Below are 14,815 nucleotides of genomic sequence, written 5' to 3'. Positions count from 1 at the left end.
CTTTCCCTTGAACTTGAGGTTACATTAGCAGTGATAGCAGTTTTCATTCCTCTGTGGCTGATAAGCCCCACACCCCCCACCAAGGACATGAGGTCACCAGCTCTGTTTCTTTTCCCACAGTGCGTTTCGGCCCCTCTGTGGGGCTTGTGGTTGGGGAGTGGGGTGTGGTTTTACGATCAGAACCACCAGCGTCAGGATGGGCGCTCTGGGACGTGGGAGGGCGCTTAATGGTGATGGAGCTTCAGATCTTTGGTGGGGGGCGGGGGTGGCCAGACAGCTGGCCAGGGAAGCAGCAGAAGCAGGCTAAGAGGGACCGTCTTTTGGGGGGTGGCTGAGAGGGCTTGCCTGCTGGGCACTGTCCCCCAGCATGGTGAGGGGACAGGTGGCTTGCCCTCTGGAGGAGATGAGCCCCACGGCTGCCTGGGGACCTGGTGTGCTGGGGCAGGCACTGGAGGCTGCCTGGGGGCGGCCGTGTCTCCTGCACAGGGTTGCTGCTCACCTTCGCCTGAGGTCTCCTGCGCGTCCCTGGGTGGCCCCCCGGGTGCTGTGCAGGGCAGGGACGTGCTCCTGGGAGTCACGTGGCCATTGGTGCTCCGCCCGGGTGGGTGCCCAGGGGCCTGGATGCGAGCCTCTCTCCTCCCTCCCGACAGTTCTCCAGGCGCCGGACCTAGTGTGTTGACGTTCTAATTTGTGCGGTTTCTTGTGACCATCGCACGTGAAAGAGATTTATATATGGGGGTAGGGGGAAGGGGAGAGAGCCCCCACCAGGGAGGCTAAGAAAGAGAATCCCAAGCAGGCTCCAGACTGTCAGCGCAGAGCCTGACGCAGGGCTCTATCTCACAGACCGGGAGATCATGACCTGACCTTAACCACCTGAGTCCCCAGGCGCCTCTCAAAGTCTCCCCTTTATCACTCGTTACACGCTGCCCCCGCCGCCGCTCATTGCGCTGTGGCTGCTCCGTGCCGTCAGGAAAGGCAGGCGCGCTTTCGCAGATGCCGGAGAAGGCAGCGTGTGCAGGCAGCACGGAGCGGTCTGAGGCCGCACCCCGGCTCCTGCTCCAGTCCCTGAGGCGGAGCCGGAGCCCGAATCGCGGGCACCTCGGGGCGCACCTTCCTGCCCGCGCCCGGCGCTCCCCGCGGGGGGACGGGGTGCTTGCTGTGGGAAGGAACTTGCGGATGGGTGCTGTGTACCTGGGTGGGTGTTTTCCGTACTGTGTAAGCCAGGTTTCCACCTGGGAAGTTGGTTTTCACAAAGTGGAATTCAAATGTTAATGTTATACATACACATGTGTTGTGTGCACTCATTTCTGTTGCCAGGTTTGTAAAATGACGTCGTTAATCCCTCACAGCATTCGGGAGGTTTCTTCCTGAGTACGACAGTGTGGGGACGGTGGGGGGGGGTGGGTTTATTTAGTGTGCTCCTTTTGCTTTTTTAATAGTTTTGTTTTATTTTTTTCTTTTTTAATGTTTATTTACTTTTGAGAGACAGAGAGAGACAGTGGGAGCAGGGGAGGGGCAGAGAGAGAGGGAGACACAGAATCCGAAGCAGCTCCAGGCTCCGAGCTGCCAGCACAGAGTCTGACACGGGGCCCGAACCCACAAACCTGAGACCTGAGCCGAAGCCGGACGCTCAGCTGGCTGAGCCCCCAGGCACCCTGGGGGTTCCTCTTAACTGAAGTGTGCCCCGGGAAGGGCCTTCTGGAGGCCCGTGGCTGCAGTTTCTCCCCTCTCAGCACCGCTGTCTTCCGCGCCTCCGTGACTGCAGTTGGTAGTGGGGCTCTCGCCTGTCACCAAAGTTGGTAATCAGCCCAGAACCTTCTGACTCAGCCCCTCGAACTTAAAGCCATTTGCGTGGCACGTGGCAACCACTTGATAAATATTGATTAATGGTTTGTGGTTATTCTAGAGGTGACCTGAAAGTCAGGATGGTAGGAGCTGCCACCTCATTTGTGTGTTTCCTCTTGTGCACAAGGATTACAAAATGCAGCTGGAATGACTCGATTGTTTTTCTTTTCTTTCTGATCCCATAAATCCTCTCTCCTCTACCCAATACCTTCTATCTAGGTTAGAGGGTTTTGGTGGTCATTTCACAGAGGTCTTAAGCACATGCTGGTGAAGGCAAGACCTGTCTTTCCAAGAGAAAAGAGACTTCGATGCTTCTGTGACTTTAGGAAAACAAGCGCCCCCTGTGTTGTGAGGCTCTCTGCCTGCTGGTCGTGAGGGAGCAGGTTTTAGGGGTCAGGTGCCTGCCGAGCTCTCAGCGGACCGGTTCAGTGTGGCCCTGCCAGCAGTCAAAACAGGAACTTGTCTGGCTCTATCGTTTTATTATGAAAGTTTTGAATTTCATCCATTTATCTTCCTGTGAATCAGTGAATTTCCGAGAGCCGCTCAAGAAGGGGTCATCCGGTTGAAGAGCGTTTCTTGTGGTTCCCACGGTGGTGACGGACTTTCTCTTGTCTCAGCAGAGAAGACGTCACGTGTCTAGTGAGGGTGTCTGTCCGCCACCTGCTCCTCGGTGGCCTGCCCGATCCCCGCCTTCCTTCTGGGTGAGGGAGGATTCTGGTGCCGGTCAGTCGTGTTCTGAGAGTGCCCTGTCGTGCGTGTGGTTGACAAGTGTGGGCGTCGGTAAGATGCTCTGCCGGGTCCCGGACGGACCTCGGCAAGGCGGTGTGTGCCTCTGGCCGGCAGGGGAGTGGGGGAGGGGGGCCGCCCCACGCGGTGTGCCCCGCTCTTGGGAACAAGAACGATGTGGTCTCGGGGAGCGTGTCTTCAGACGGCTCGGGACCATGTTTAGTCCTCCAGGGCTGGAGTGGGCGCTGCGCCCCGTGGTCTGGGCTCCGGGCACAGCAGCCACAGTAGATATGGCAGTTCTGTAAGATGTCAGAGAACCGGACAGGGTGCCGCTGGGAGGGCCTCTGGGCCTGACTGGCTGGTTAAGGGCAGGGCCGCTGAGGTCAAGTCTGAGCCAAGGCTGGGGAGAATGGGGCACAGTTTCAGGCACAGAGGCCCAGGAGGAGCTGAGCCGGTGCTTGGACACACAGCAGCGTCGTGGGCTTCGAGGTCAGTGTGGACGTTCAGGCCCGTGAGTGCTGTGTGTGGAGTTGAGTGTGGGCGTCCTGGAGGCCCCTGGGGCCCGGCACCGGCTGCCTTGCGGGCGGTCAGCCGCGTGCCTGGTAAACACGCGGGTCCGTAACGTCACGGGTGTGCCTGGGGCGAGGCTCGCAGCCCCCGGTCACGCGTGTGTTCACGTCGCGCCCGCACGGCCAGGACGTAAGTGGGGGCCTCCACCTCGCCGTCCTTTAATCCTGGACGTGTGCTTTTAGGTCACCTTTTCTATAAGTTCGGAATCACGGAGTCTGACTGGTATCGAATCAAGCAGAGCATCGACTCCAAGTGCCGGACAGCCTGGCGGCGGAAGCAGCGAGGCCAGAGCCTGGCCGTCAAGAGCTTCTCCAGGAGAACGCCGTCCTCCTCCTACGGCGCCTCAGGTACGCTCCGTCCGAGTCCTCGGCGCGCAGCTCGGGGGCCTCTCGGGGACGGGCCAGCGCCACCCACGGCCCCCTCAGCGCGGTGCCTCCAGCCCTGCGAGCGAGTCATCTCAGGGCCGCTGCGGGGGGCTGGGGGCTCCCAGAGGCGCAGGGCTGTGCCGGGCCTGGTGGCGAGCCGCTGTCACCTTCTCCCCCCACACCGCTGGCCGGTCACCTTTGCTGGCGTCTGTGGGGGGCGGGGGAGGGGTGGTGGTCCGCCCCGGATTGTCCGCTCATCACCGGGGCCCTGAGTTAGACTTACCCGAAAGAGAGCGGGGACGTGCTAGACTTCCAGGCGCTGCTGGAGGGCTGGTCTTCTGCGGGGAGAGGCTCACGAGGAACCCACCGCGACTTCAGTGTTGTTTTTCACCCCACGCATCTCAAAACATCTTAACAAAAGCCTTTAAAAAAAACCTTCGCAGTGGCTCCCTTAGCAGCGGCTCTTAGAACCTGAGGCCCTGATGGAGGCCGGGGTCGGGACCCCGGATTCTGGTTCCCGGCACCCTTGCGGGGTCTTGTCCCTCTGAAGCAGATCTCAGGAGGCGACCGTCCTCTGGTTTTGGTAGTGGCTTGCCGGCGATTCCTGACGGTGGGAGGGGGCCACACAGGGTGTGCCCCCAAGCCATGCTTCTGCGAGCAGCAGCGTGGAAGGATCCTCCAGCGAGGAATCTGGGCCTTTCTGTTACAAATGAGGAGTCCTGTCTTGGGAACTTAGGGAGGTTGTGATTGGATGCTGGGCTGGAGCAGTGGCTCCTTGAAGAAGAGCCCGCCCTGTGGGCCTTGGGCGGGCAGGCACCGACGCCACGGATGCAGGGAGACAGGCGTCAGCTGGACGTCCTCCCCTTGGGGTCCGCGTGGCCGTGATGAGCATTCAGTGCCTGTCCCAACGGACCCAGGAGGCCTGGCAACCTGAGGCTTTCCCTGTGGGTACGGCGTGTGCCCATCCCTGGAGAGATGAGGCCTGAATCAGGACCCCCGGGCAGGGGCCTGGAGCAGCGGGGGGTCCCCTCAGGCCGGCCGGGACCGTGTTTGAGGTTCAGAGGGGTTGAGTCCAGTCCGTGGTCGGGTGGGTGGGCTGGGTGGCCCCGAGTCGGCCCCTGACCCCTGATCAGAGACGCCGGTGGTCTTTATCTCCCACTCGGATGTGGTTTCTGTTACGTGGCTGGTGCTTTTATGACTCATTTTACACCTACTTACAATTTTTTATTTCCCTTACAGTTATTAGTGTTTCAACTAAACGATAGTAATTCAGTTTAATGAGATTGAGTTTCTTCAGTTGTTTCTTTGTTCATAAATATGTCAGCGTCTCTTCTAAGATGCTTTGGGTTTGCGTAGCTCTCGGGTGCCGGTGGCTTCTCGTGGGTGGGGAGTCGCCCCATGTGACCGAGCCTTCAGTGCCCCCGTGCCCGGGCAGGCTTGGCGTGTGGCTGCGAGCCCTGCGTCTCAGGTCGTGCTCTTTGAAACAGACAGCGTTTGAGAAGCCTGTCGGCTGGCTGACGCCAGTGGCTTTGGAAGAACCACAGAATGGTGGCACCTTCCGTGGCCCGCGCCACGGCTCTTTCCTCGGGAGCGCAGCGCACTCGCACGCAGGGGGCAGGGCTGCCCTCGTCCTCTCGCTCTCGGAAGGTGGGTGTAGGCCCCCCGTGAGAAGGCTGCCGCCTCCAAGGAGGTCTCTGCCGCCAGGTGTCCGGAGGAGGCGACCCGGCCACAGGGCGCAGGGGCAGCGCGATGCGAGGCGGTGCTTTTGGAAAGCCACGGGCGGAGGTTAGCGCGGCTCTGTTCCAGAGGCCCCGTGTGCCTCGCGAGGACCCAGCGGCCTCCCACGCCTGCCCTGGCGCCAGGGCTCCCTGCCGCCTTCTTGAGACAAACACGGAGCACGTTCTGTTATCAGACTTTAAAAAAGTACATTTCTTGGGAAATTCCTACTGATGTAATTGTTTCCTCTTTTATTGTATTGCATGCTTGACTAGAGTTAGGTAAGACAGGGTTGGTGGTTCGCTGCAGGGACTCCCGGTGACAGAATAATCCAAGAAAATGCAGTTAAGCCGGGATTCCCGGCTTAATTTGGAATTGGTAGTAATTCCAGCTGGATTTGTCTTATTTATCTTTGAATTATCAGATTAAAAAAGGAACTTCCAAATAAATGCTGTAAAGGAAGTTCTGAGCCAGGGTTAGTTTATTTAAAGCTGAATTAGTCCTGCCCATTTGAACACAAACCACAGAATCACTAGTGTCAATGAGTTGGTAAAAGACCAGTTTATTAAAACACTTGTATTGGACCGTCCCGCCTGGGAGCACTGTGTAGACTTGTGTAAGTGCTGAAGTTAAAGATGACAGCATTTCACCATTTAAACCGCAGCCTGGCACACTCCCTGCAGGACTCCTCAGCGAGTTGAAGGCCTCAGGAAGGGGTCTCTGCAGTGCCTACTATTGTAGAGCTGCGGAGACCCAGGCCTCAGCAGTCCACTGCTCGCCCATCTGTATGCGTGGCTGTCTCTCCTCTGGACACAGAGAGGGCACAGGGGGGCTCTGGAGCGGCCTTTTGTATAATTATAGGGAGCTGTTGATTAATTGGCAGGTTTAAGAATTTGAATCTTAGGTTTGGAAACCATTTACACGCTACCCACATGTCCTGTCTTCTGCAGTTAGTTTAGAAGCTTAGGGTTCTAATTCTTCTTGTATTTTTGAGGCATTTGAGAACCAGCAAGATCAGTTGATTTTTATTAACACTAGAGCAGGAGTTATCTGACCATCTATTTAGTTAGGTAGTTCTTTCTCCTTGCAGGGTGGACTTTAAATGTTTTCATCTTGTACCCTCTTTAAGACGTTGGAAAGTGCGTACTCCTCCTTGTGTATTTTTAAGGAGACGTTTTAAAACGTCGACACCTAAAATTTTTCATTATACTTTGAAATCATTGAAAAGGATGTAATTTCTGACAGAATACAAGTATTAACATTTTAACATCATCATGTTACTTTTTAAAATGTATGCAGTGAGGGGCGCCTGGGTGGCTCAGCTCAGGTCATGATCTCACGGTTCGTGGGTTCGAGCCTCACGTCAGACTCTGTACTGACAGCTCAGAGTCTGGAGTTGCTTCGGAATCTGTGTCTCCCTCTCTCTCTGCCCCTCCCCTGCTCATGCTCTGTCTCTCTCTGTCTCTCAAAAAAAAAAAAAAAACCATAAAGTAAAATTATACTAAGGTATCATTAGAACTAAAGTTAGTACACAACACATCAACACTAATGTCTTGTTTTAGATTAAACAAAGGGAGTAGTTTTATTGGAAAAGTATCTTTAAACTAGTGGATGGAGATACTTTTCCGCAGTGAGTTTAATTATCCGTGAGCAAGTACTGCTTACTGCTGGTGTCAAATCCTGAGCAACTTCATTTAAACAAGTAGGTGAGAATCCCGTGTGTCACAATAGTCTGGTCCTCAGACAGCTCCTGTCCACCGGTCAGAAGCCTCTGTCCCCAGCACTCAGGACGCATGACGACAGAGTGCCGTGGCTCCTCCCCCGGGACCTGCTGCCTGCCGTCTGGGAAGGGGACCTTCCTTCCCTCTTTGTGGGCACCTGGGGGGGCCCAGAGGCGTGCCCGTGGCTGCTCTGTCCCCAGCTGGTTGCTGAGGCCTTGGTTCCTCCCGCAGAGACTGTGATGAGCACGCCGCCCCCCGCCAGCGAGATGCCGCAGCCCCCGCCACAGGCCCTGCACTACGCCCTGGCCAACGCGCAGCAGGTCCAGATCCACCAGATCGGAGAGGACGGCCAGGTCCAAGTAGTATGTACCCTTCTCGCTAGTCTGCCTCCACGAGGGCGGGGGGAGGCGGGGCGGGCCACCACCAGCTTCCCCTGTGTTTCCGGGTCATGCCATGGTGGCTTGGGGTGAGGTCAGAGTGCCGGTTTAAAGAAGTCGTAGTTCGGGGTATCAGCTTTTGCATCTCACAGATGAGGGCAGTTCCCGACGGGTGTGTCCTGTCGGTGGGCTCCTGTGGCTCCCTGCATGCGCTGCCCCTGTCGGTGGCCGCCGTCAGCTCTGAGGGTCAGGCCGCTCGACCGTCCTCCTGGGAGGCCTTGTAGGTGCTTCTCAGGTGATTTTCTCAGTTCAGAACCACAGGCGCCTGTTACCGAGGGAGGAGACAAAGTTCCTCCTGGGGCCACTGGAGCAAGCCAGTGAGCGGTCTCAGGGGCTGCATAGCGCCTCCTTGGGATTACTGGATGCACGTTAAGATCGTGTGGGCGGTTCGCTCTGCAGGGAGCCGGCGCCCCTGCCTCAGCCTGCCTTGCGCGGGCCGGCCCAGGGAGAGACTCCCCCCGACGACTCCTGGCTCCTCCGGCTGGGGAGAGCAGGGGCAGCCGCCTCACCAGGGAGCCGGCGTCTCCAGGCCCCGGGGCACTGTTGGCGTTGCAGTCGCACCCAGCTGCAGGGCCAGGCTTTCGCCGGGAAAGCTCAGGGTGGCCTCCGTTTGACATTGCACTCAGCGTGCTGCCTGGGCAAGGGCCGGCTCTGGGGGTGCTGTGAGTTCTCGCACGGGGTTCTGTGTCTTGCAGACGCGGTAGCACAGGTACAAGCGGTGAATAGGAATAGTGAACTCTTTGCTGATCATCACAAAGGCAATGCCTCTTACCTTACTAGTAGGTTCCAGAAAGGACTCCAGAATAACTTCAAAGCATAGTTAACACATAGTAAAATGAAAGAAAGAGAAACTCATGCAGTGGAGTTGACCACACTGGCATTTATAGGAGTTGTTGGTCTGCCTGTGTCTATAAACATAAGTGTGTTTTAGGGAGGTGCCTGGGGGGGCTCAGGGGGCACCCGGGGGCTCAGTCGGTTAAGCATCCGACTTTGGCTCAGGTCATGATCTTGCGGATCATGGGTTTGAGGCCCACATCAGGCTCTGTGCTGACAGCTCAGAGCCTGGAGCTGCTTTGGATTCGATGTCTCCCCTTCTCTCTCCCCCTCCCCTGCTAGTGCTCTCTCTCAAAAATAAACAATCATTAATTTTTTTTTAAAAGGAAGTTAATCTAATTTTCTGGGAAGTTTGTTTCCCTTCTTTTCCAAATGACCTTCACAGTCTTAAATGTGCCTGTATAGTAACATTTGAAGATGTCACAGAGTTTTCTAGGCTCATTAATTAAGAGTTACCATAAAACGTTCTGTGTCACCTACCGAGAGTGTAGTTTCAAGAGGCTGTGTCACAAGCTTGGACCATACACATGTTGTACTATTCAGGATTTACTTGTCCTGAATTGTCAGCAGGTGACCAAGAACAAAAGTTTCAGAAAGCGTTTCTTGCTTTCCGTGGCTTTGATTTGCCTCTGATGCTCCTTGGTGTCTTCTCTTGCTGCGGATCCCACAGGGCCACCTCCACATCGCGCAGGTGCCACAGGGGGAGCAGGTGCAGATCACGCAAGACAGTGAGGTGAGTGGCGGCCTCCAGAGCTGCCCCGGGCCCACCCTGTGTCCACGGGCTCCTTCCATGGAGGGAGACGGGGGAGGGGGGTGGGGGGAGTCCCCACGTGACACGCAGGTCCAGCGCTGATCACCCCACGCCCCCTTTCTCAGGAGGCGACGGTGCTGGAGGGGAGGGACGCGGGGAGAGGGAGGCACAGAGATTCTGAGGGGCGAACAGGGCTGCGCACTGCAGGGGTGCCTCCCTGGTCCTGTGAGACACACTCAGGAGCACAGTCCGTTTGCTGACTGGTGGGCAGGCCGGTGAGCCAGGCCTGTGCTGGGTGGGAGAGCCGGCCCTCAGGTTGCGGGTGGCTGCGGGCAGCGTGCTCCCTTGGGTGGGGAAACTCCGTGTTGGAGGTGCAGAGGCCCAGCCGGGGTCCCTCACTGTGCAGGGTGCTGACTTTGCTGGTAGCCTCCGGAGGGAAAATCCATATAGACTTGCTTTCTTACAATTTTTGCTAAAAAACCATCAGACTACTTCTTGGATTTCAACTTTTGATCAATTTTGCCCTTTCTTTTAGGTTTCGCAAGTGCCTCCCTCTTGTTCATGTAATCCAGCAGTTTTTGTTTCTGTTAGGAATTGAGTGCAAGGAATTAGGAGAAATTGCTCATGCCACTAACGATTACTTTGTAGTGTTACTGTATGTGATTAGTCGTATCACAGTGAAGCCTTACCGTGTTCATTTAAAAATTAAATGTCTTGTCACAGTGAAGCTCTCTGTAAGGACAGTTACAGCAGAGCCTACCAGACCTAAACCAGTCATTTATCCTAAATAAATGTGCATTTCCACCTGGTGAGATGCCAGTGGGCCTGTGTCTGGTTGGTTGTGCTGTGTCCTGTGTCCTCCTCTGTCCCCGTCAGGGGCGCTAGATGGGGAGAACGCAGGACCTCTTCGTGCTGCTCTGGGTTCTTGTTGTTAGAGTTGTTTCAAAATGAAATGTTAGGGGGGAAAATGACACTTTCATTTGGGGTCAGGATGGGGGGCGGTGAGCACAATGGTTTTCACATAGTTCTTCTTCTAAACAGAAGAAATAATATCTGTAAACTCAGTTTTAAAATATTCTGTTGTAGAGTTTTTATTGCTACAAGGGGCTGACCTTTTGTAGAACTGACGTTGGTGTTTCTGCCGGTCGTCCGCGCATGGCACGGGGTGCTCCTGCCCCGTCTCACCACGTCCTGAAGTTGTTCTGGTCCTTGATTTCTCCATTTTCTACTCCTTCTGCAGGGCAACCTCCAGATCCACCACGTCGGACAGGATGGGCAGGTAAGTGTGCAGCTGCTCTCACCACTGCCCGCTCGCTGGTGCATCACAGACCTCGAGTTGCCGTGGGGCCCGGCGGGGGGCAAGAGGGTGGCGTTAACTTTGGGGAAAGGCTGGCTTTACCCCTACTGGCCACAGACACCCTGAGGGATGTGGACACGGACAGTGGGGCTCTGGCTACGTTTGTTTCTCTGTGGGGTTTTGTGCCGCTATTTGTAGATGGAGCTCCACCGTCTCTCTGTCACTGTTCGTTTACCCGAACGTTGTTGGCGGCTGGGTTTGTGTAGTCGCTGTCCGTTAGAACGAGGCAGGTTTTGTTCGTGCGTGTTCTTGCAAAGCGCCGGTCACCACGTTTCTAAAAGCCTCTGACAAAAAGCGGAACGGAGCAGTCCTGGAGCACCTGGTAGGAGTTGACTTCACACAGTGGCGCCGGCCCGAGGGCTCGAGGGCGGGATTTGCTTTCTAGCTGGAGTAAAGCTGCTGGGGGACTTGAGGGTGGATATTTTTATGTCCTTTTGAAGAATTTCTATGAGACATTTATAATCTTTGAATAATTATGAAAGAGAGTCGGAAGAATCTTCCTTCCCTTTAAAGCGTGACTGACGAGCCACGGACGCAGCTCACGTGTTGTCGAGACGGTGCTCGCGTTCCCAAAACCAGCCGCCCTCTCCCCTTTGCCAAGCCCCTGTGTGCGTTCCTCCGGTTCGTGGCGGTGGCCTGGTGTCTGCGGGGCGCAGGGCACGAGGACGCGTGTCCCTGGAGTCAGAAGCGGGAGGACGGGGACGTCCCCCTGGGTTTCATCTGGAACCCTCGCTCGCCTTGGGAGCAGTGCAGCAGACCTGCAGTGAGATCCGAGAGCAGATCGGAGTTCCTTGACCCCTGCGCACGAGGCTTTCGCCAGAGGCCGGAAGCGCCAGGAGGCGGCCCCGGCGTCTGCTCGGAACCCTGCCCTGCAGACACGGCCGGCGGCCGGGCCAGTGCAGGCCGGCTCTCGGCAGGTTCGCGCCGGGTCGCCGTCTGGAGTTTACCTCTGGTTGTGACCACTTAGTGGTTTGTGTTTATACTGGGAGTGAAATTCCATCCTACCTGAAACATTGCTGGGCTTTGTAATTCGTGAGGAAAGAATGTTTTATTTGCTATTCTCCTCATTGCCACCTCCATTCCTGAGCACAGTTCCACCTGGGGTGAGAAGTACTCAGGTTTTCACGGTGTGGGAGTCCTGCGTGGGTGGGGGGGGGGGTGATTGCAGATCGCACGTCCCAGCGCCCCGTGAGTGCCGAGCCTCCGCGGACGGGGTGGCGGCGCAGGTGTCACCTCAGGCAGGACCTCCGCGGTGGCTGTCGGAGGAGCCGCTCTCTGGAAATTCCCCAAACCGAGGACTTTTCCCGGGTGCTGCCCCGCTGGCGTCGGCCGTCACGCCCGGGCCTGCCCTCCACGAGCAGCCCGTTGTTCCCTGCTTCTCAGCCGCCTCCCTGGAAGGTCCCCAGAGCTGCCGTCCCAACCGCCGTCTGAGTCACACAGAGGATGATCCCGGACGCCTCTGCTTCTGTTTGCCTGTGGGAGCTCATGCCGCCTTCCCGCCTCGCCTGAGCCTCACTGCCCGTCCTGTTTGTGGGCCTCCAGCCACAGACACGCCTCGGGGCAGGCTGGAGGTTTGGGGTCTGTCACCTTTGCCTTTGCGGAGGAAGCTCTGCTTTCTGACTGAAATGAGCGGTGCGCTGGGGGGGGGGGCGCTCCCGGAAAGCTGCCCGTTCGCAGGCAGATCCACTCGGCCGCTCCTTCCTTGTTCTCCGTTTGTGGGAATTCCTTTGTGTTATTTTATCATTTGGCTGGTTCTTGTTCGTACTAAGTTACCCTGCTTGTGGCAGCTTCGTGTTTTAACTTAACTGAAAATTGGAGAAGAGAATGATGTTTCACAAGACACAGAATGACCGAGAAACGGGCCGTGCCGGAGGCGGGGACGCGCGGGCTCCCGCCCTCGCCTGAGGCCGTCGGCTCCACCTGTTGTGCGCTGGCCTCCCTGCCCGCGGGAGGGGTCAGGGCAGCGGCTGCTTCCCCTGTGGACGGGGTCTCCCCGGGCCCCCGGCCTGGCCTGGGTGTTGGTGTTTGGTTTACTGAACACCGACTACGCTAGGCTGGTTCCGGTTTTAGGGAGCAGAGGCCCTGAACGGGCACCTCCGGTCGGGAAGAGGAGCAGCCTCCTAAATTCCAGAAGCCGGAAAAGAAAGTCCCGTGTCCTTGTTCCCTCGGAGTCCACAGACCCACTGCTGGCCTCGCTAGCCCCACTTTAGCTCTGCCTCGGTGGGTCCCCCCGTCCCTGGGAGTCATTGTGCAGCAATGCTCCAGACCCTTCCAGAGCAGCCGGAGCCAGGCAGGGGCCGACGCCCGCGCGGCCCGGCGCTCTCGCTCCACGCGCGTCCTGACCAGGACTGCCGAGCCCCTCCCCCCCTTCTGCGGGCCGTAGCCGTGTCCGTCCTTGGTTTTCTCACTTCTGTCTTTCAGGCTGGCGCTGCTCTCTCTCTCGCTTGGGTACACTGCTTTCTGAGTCAGTGCACAGCCTCTGTGAACCCACTAGCTATCATTTCGTGGACGGGAGACAGAGGGACACGCGTGCTGCGCGTGTGGTGGGCGGTGGGGGCCTCATCTGGAGTGAGGGCAGCACCTTTGTCAGGTCGGGTCGGGTCGGCTGCCCTCCGTTCGCACAGGCCTGTGCTGCAGGTGGGCCAGTGGCGCCCCCACCCTGCCCCGTCTATGCCCTTCAAACTAGATGTCGAGAGATCCTAGTCCCGTCCCGTGTGGGGCCCCGTGGCTTCCGCTCAAGGGGCGTGGCACCTGGCAGTGGCTGTGGGGCCGTGTGAGAGCGCGCCTGGAGCTTGTGGCATCTGTGTCCCCTGCTCCCCAAGAGCGGGAGAGAAGGGTCAGGGAAGACGCCACCTCGTAGCCCAGCGGAGACCCACAGGTTTTCCAGGGGAGGGTCATGGGGGAGAGCAGGTTCCAGGTGGCCCCGGGCCGGGTGGCACGCACGCCTTTCCTGTTCTCTTTCCGCTTTTTCTGGCTGTGTGCATCTTGTAGTAATTATTTCCTAATCCTGATCCTTCCTGGTCTGTTTTGGGAGGTCAGGTGTGTTAGGGTTGAAATTAAATTGCAGTCATTAATTCTGGTCATGGGCTCTGGACTAGGGTGCCTTCTGGGAGCACCACCCTGAGGCCCGCGATCCTGTTCCGATGCTCCCTGTTGTCCAGGGAGGCCCTTGGTTGGGCCAGTTCCTGCTGTGCTAATGTCTCTTGTCCCCAGTCTGAGCACAGGGCCTGTGGGGGTGCAGGTGACTTCGCACACTGCTCTCTGCTGTGTCATCTTTGTCACCCAGCGAGCTCTGCGGGGGGATCTTCCCTGCCGTGGGAATGGCGAGCAAGGAAAGCAGCACAGGGGATGCCGTGAGCCAGGAGCGGCGCAGGGGTGGCATTGCCCGTGTGGTCACGGGAGGGATCGTGGGCTGTTTGAGAGGGCGGGCTTTGTGCAGTGGGCCCGATCTGGAGCAGAGACACGGGGAATTCTCAGCAGGAGGCCGGAGCCCGCCCTGCACGAGAGCGATTCACAGGACGTGCACTGGGCGTGTGGACGAACCGCGTGTAAAAGCAGGAGGCACGTGAAGTGATTTCTTGCTTAAGGGACTTCAGTTTTCCGAGTCAGTGGTTGAGATCATGGGAGGAGTTTTAAGTCCGGGTGGATTTTCAGAAGATTCTGAGAAGGGAACACAAAGTTCCCCAATACTGAGAGCCGTAGGGTTGCAGTTTGCAGCGAGGTGGAGATGAATTTTGGATGCATTTTAGGAGAGAAATGATGGCCTTTCAGGTCATGGGAGCGTTTACACAGAGAGACGTGCTTACGCAGGCGGGCCAGGGCCCCTCCGTTGTCCTCGGAGCAGTGGCTGCGCCCACCGGCCGGGCCGAAGCTCCCGGTCCTCCTTGCCTCTCGGGCTCATCCTCGCTCGCCCGTCAGGACCCGGGGTGCAGCAGATTCCAGCCTGTCTTCCGGGTGGCGCGTCTGCTGCGGCCGCGTCCACAGCCAGGGTGCGCCTCTAAAACCGTGGCTCTGGCCCTCTCAGTCCCGCGCACGCGCCGTTGGCACTGGTTCACGAGTATTAGCCTCACAGGGCTGCTAATGGCTTGAATACTTTTTTTCTGTCCTTTGTTCTGTGTCTCTAGTTCTTAGAAATCTCATTTAAATATTGGTTGTGATGTGACACATTAACTTGATTTCATGACCACAGTTTGAAAAGGACCAGAATAGATGACTACTGATGTCGCTTTCTTTTCCTAAGAGCCTGTAGTTTAAGATGTAATTAATTTTTAGAACATTTGTAATTACATGGCATTTACACTGTGAACGTTAACACGTTTTCCTTTTCATATTTTGGTAAATCAAAAGATAATTAGGAAGATAAAGCAATGCATAGAAAGCTTATACTTTTTTCTTAAGTCACAGTCAAGCTTAGGAAAAACGATTATGAACACCTTAATTCCAGACTCTTCTTCAGCATAATTCTGAAGACGCTTAATCTACAGCAGGACAAT

General features: G+C 56.8%; 1 protein-coding gene across 7 annotated transcripts in view; it reads left to right on the top strand.

Moving 5' to 3' along the window:
• BANP (BTG3 associated nuclear protein) overlaps nt 1–14,815 on the top strand; it is a 123,484-nt gene that overhangs the window by 83,304 nt on the left and 25,365 nt on the right. For 5 of the 7 annotated variants that reach the window (XM_029924731.1, XM_029924729.1, XM_029924728.1 and 2 more), the window contains 4 exons: nt 3,324–3,488; nt 7,175–7,305; nt 8,876–8,947; nt 10,206–10,244. In XM_029924731.1, coding sequence (XP_029780591.1) covers nt 3,324–3,488; nt 7,175–7,305; nt 8,876–8,947; nt 10,206–10,244 — 407 coding nt within the window. The remainder of the gene's footprint in view (nt 1–3,323; nt 3,489–7,174; nt 7,306–8,875; nt 8,948–10,205; nt 10,245–14,815) is intronic. The other 2 variants (XM_029924734.1, XM_029924732.1) reach the window with 1 other exon arrangement.

Source organism: Suricata suricatta, chromosome 16 (assembly GCF_006229205.1).
Source record: "Suricata suricatta isolate VVHF042 chromosome 16, meerkat_22Aug2017_6uvM2_HiC, whole genome shotgun sequence".
Lineage (NCBI taxonomy): Eukaryota > Metazoa > Chordata > Mammalia > Carnivora > Herpestidae > Suricata > Suricata suricatta.
Note: the sequence above shows the minus strand (reverse complement) of the source record. Positions and strands in the feature narration are given on the sequence as shown.